The 3278-nt window shown below is 35.2% G+C and overlaps 1 protein-coding gene across 1 annotated transcript; it reads right to left on the bottom strand.

Moving 5' to 3' along the window:
• Positions 1-440: 440 nt before the first annotated feature.
• On the bottom strand, positions 441-2904 carry LOC131650702 (uncharacterized). The gene is made up of 3 exons (XM_058920401.1): positions 2618-2904; positions 2416-2471; positions 441-1426 (listed from the first exon to the last, which is right to left on the bottom strand). Exons 1-3 carry the CDS (start codon positions 2902-2904, stop codon positions 441-443), a joined length of 1329 nt encoding a protein of 442 aa, XP_058776384.1.
• Between the last annotated feature and the right edge of the window lie 374 nt (positions 2905-3278).

The following is a 3278-nucleotide window of genomic DNA, read 5'->3' as shown; positions in this document are numbered from 1 at the left end:
ATCAATCTCGAGAGCCTGTATTAGTAGAAGGGAGCTTACCGTTACCTACGGTTCCAGAGCCAATAATCTTCCCTTTTTTATTGCCTCCGAAACCAACGACTCCTCCAACTTTAAGTTCTAAATCTCAGAGCATACGCCTTTTTCCCGTCATGTGTCGCGAGCAACCACTATGCAGGTACCGTGATTGGTGTTTCAGTGGCGCCATCAAGGATATATGCAACATAGATTATCTCATCCTTAGACACCCACTTTTTAGGACCTCTCTTTTTAGTAGTTCCATAGGTTCTGACACCTTTGGATTTACATGCAACAGGATAATCAAGTGGAATTTGTGCCTGATATTTGGGCTTAGAAGTTTCCATTTGTGTCTGTGATTGTGATGTGATAGAATCAGAATCTTCTTGTTCAAAACATTTTAGTTCAATGCCAGCAAGCACAAACTATTCAGAGAGAGATTTTGGAATAACAAACTCAGTTTCATCAAGTTTCTTTGGTGGTCCTAAGTATCTCAATCCTCTGCCTCCATTTTTGCTAACATCATAGAACATTGAAGTCATCTTGCTTTTATCAATGATTTTAGCTAAGAAATGTTGAAAAGCTTTATCGTATCTGATTACTTCTTCTGTAACAGATGCTATAGATATAATCTCTTCCTTTAACTTAGAAACTTTACTTTTAAGAGCAAGATTTAATTTTTCTAAAGCAAATTTTTTTTCAAACTTATCTTGCTCATACTCAGTAGGTTTCTCAGTGGTAACTACAAAATTCTTTTTTAGAATTTTGTATTTACTAATAAGAAAACTATATCTTTTACAAATTTTTGAAAAACAAGATTCAAGTTTAGTACGAGAAAGAGAAGAAAATACCTTTTGTTCATCATCAGAGTCTGACTCATCATCAGTTGTCAGCTCACTCTCTGAGATAACTTCACTTGTGTTGGCTTCATCCATGGGTGCCACGTTAGCCTGCTCTTCCTTAAAATCTTCCTCTTCTGAATCAGAATCATCCCATGTTGCCATGAGACCCTTCTCGGCTTCAAACACTTTCTTAGGCTTCTTGTATTTCCTAAGCTTTGGACATTCATTCTTGTAGTGTCCAAGTTCTTTGCACTCGTACCATATGACTTTATTTCCATCAGCTTTCTTCTGACTTGATGAAGATCCAATTCTGTCCTTTGATCTTCTTGATCTTCTGAACTTACTCTTTCTATATTTCCATATATGATTCAATATTATGGATATCAGAGAAAGTTCATCTTCGTCTGAGTCATCTTCAGACTCTTCTAAATCTTCTTTTTCAGCTTGAAAAGCCTTTATCTTCTCAGACCTAGACTTCAAAGCAATAGATTTTCCTTTCCTCTGAGGTTCATCTTCTTGAAGTTCAATCTCGTGACTTCTCAAATAACTTATCAGTTCCTCAAGACTGGCTGTTGAAGCGGTAAAGCGGCAAGCAACAAAAGATTTAGAAATATTCATCGGGGATTTATCGTGTCCACAGAGATTAGTGCTACCGAACTGCCATTCAACAGTTTCTATGGTTTCGAGCTCGAGTTAAAATGGGTTTAAAGTAAATGTGGGAATTTAACTTCTGAACATAAAAAGAATTTCATTATTCGGAAAATAGAGACTCTCGAGATTTGGAACTCATATACCCATTAAATACTTAAACTTACTACTCAATTGAAATCAACCTAAACTACTCATCAACATCATCACATACCACTCACACAGAGGTTATGTCTAACGCAAAGTGAGAAATCAATCGTTTTGCTCGCATCAACGATTTCTTAGCACAACACGAACAACACGGAAGCATTAAACTTTGATACACAAGTGAATACTAAGCCTTAATCTATATCTAGAATTAAAACCCAATAAATGTTCTTCCTAAACCCGGATTCGAATCATCCATGTCTGAAACAATCCAAATCCACATAGAGAAAGCAATCACTAATGAAGATTTGTAATGAAAGTATTAAACAACACCATGAGCAATAAATATACATATAAACAAAGTATACTTAAAAAAAACAAACATAAATGGTTACAAAGAGAAGAGGAAGAGAAGAAAACCCAATTTCTCGCGGTGTCAAACACGATCCAATAAGCTCCCGACTCCGGATCATCCATGAGCAAGCCAAAAATGTTGTCTTCTAAGCTCTAATGACCAAAAAATGAAGGTTTGATGGTTTGGGAACAAATACCCCAAAGCATAACCTAAAAATTTGTTTTTTCCCCTTTTAACGAGTTGCTGTCCCAGGCGATTTCACTACGAGTTTAAGCTCTCTAAGCGATAGTAGGAAAAAACCAAATTTTGTTTTCGCCATAACTTGAGAACCACAACTCCGAAATGCGCCCGGTTCGAAGCGTTGGAAAGCTTATTCAATGCTATATATAACAATGACAAAATGGCAACCAAATTGATGATTTTTATCATCTTTATTAGTCAAAGCTCCAACCATGCATGAATACCTACAAAAAGACATAAAAACTATCAAACGGTATAAAAGTGTATGAAAATACAGCTATTTACCAAGTATACATATTTATACATAAAACAGGGAATTATTCAACGAATATCAACAAAAGTCTCGATACGTGCCACAAAACATATATACAAAAGCACTACAAATTGGCACTTATCACTGGCATTGTTCAAATCCTTTGACAGCTTCAAAGCAGTTACCATTGGTCTCCATTTCTTAGGCAGACTTCTAATAATCTTTTTAATGTGATATGATATGGAATATCCTTTGTCCAAGACCTTAAGTCCTGCAACAATCATCTGGAATCTTGAAAATATCGTTTCCACATATTCATCATCTTTCATCTTGAAGGCTTTATATTTTTGAATTAAGGAAACAACAGTTGTCTCCTTAACTTGAGTGTTGCCTTCATGAGTCATTTTAAGAGAATCAAAGATAGACTTTGTAGTCTCTTTATCAGTGGTCTTTTTATACTCAACATAAGAAATAAAAGATAACAAAATAGACCTAGCTTTGAAATGATTCTTGTAATATTTATTTTGATCATCTGTCATTGCACTGATTGCAATCTTGACACCACTTGCATCTACTGGATATTTTTAGCCATTAACTACAAGATCCCAAAGATCAAAGTCAAACACCATGAAATACGTTTCAATTCTATCCTTCCAATAGTTAAACTTTTCTCCATCAAACATAAGAGGTTTAGCATTATACTGATCTCTATCTTGATTATCATCAGTGACATTGTTGCAAGAGTTACTTGTGGTGGTAGCAATTATTTTTCGCACAG

This window comes from Vicia villosa, linkage group LG2 (assembly GCF_029867415.1).
Source record: "Vicia villosa cultivar HV-30 ecotype Madison, WI linkage group LG2, Vvil1.0, whole genome shotgun sequence".
Classification (NCBI taxonomy): Eukaryota; Viridiplantae; Streptophyta; class Magnoliopsida; order Fabales; family Fabaceae; genus Vicia; species Vicia villosa.
Note: the sequence above shows the minus strand (reverse complement) of the source record. Positions and strands in the feature narration are given on the sequence as shown.

Excerpts from the sequence above, each read along its gene's own strand:
- LOC131650702 (XM_058920401.1), bottom strand. The coding sequence starts at position 2,904 with ATGACTCATGAAGGCAACACTCAAGTTAAGGAGACAACTGTTGTTTCC. Across the intron at positions 2,472-2,617 it reads TGCCAATTTGTAGTGCTTTT|GTATTCATGCATGGTTGGAG; the intron begins GTATATATGTTT and ends GTCTTTTTGTAG. Across the intron at positions 1,427-2,415 it reads TGATAAAAATCATCAATTTG|CCAGTCTTGAGGAACTGATA; the intron begins GTTGCCATTTTG and ends CCGCTTCAACAG.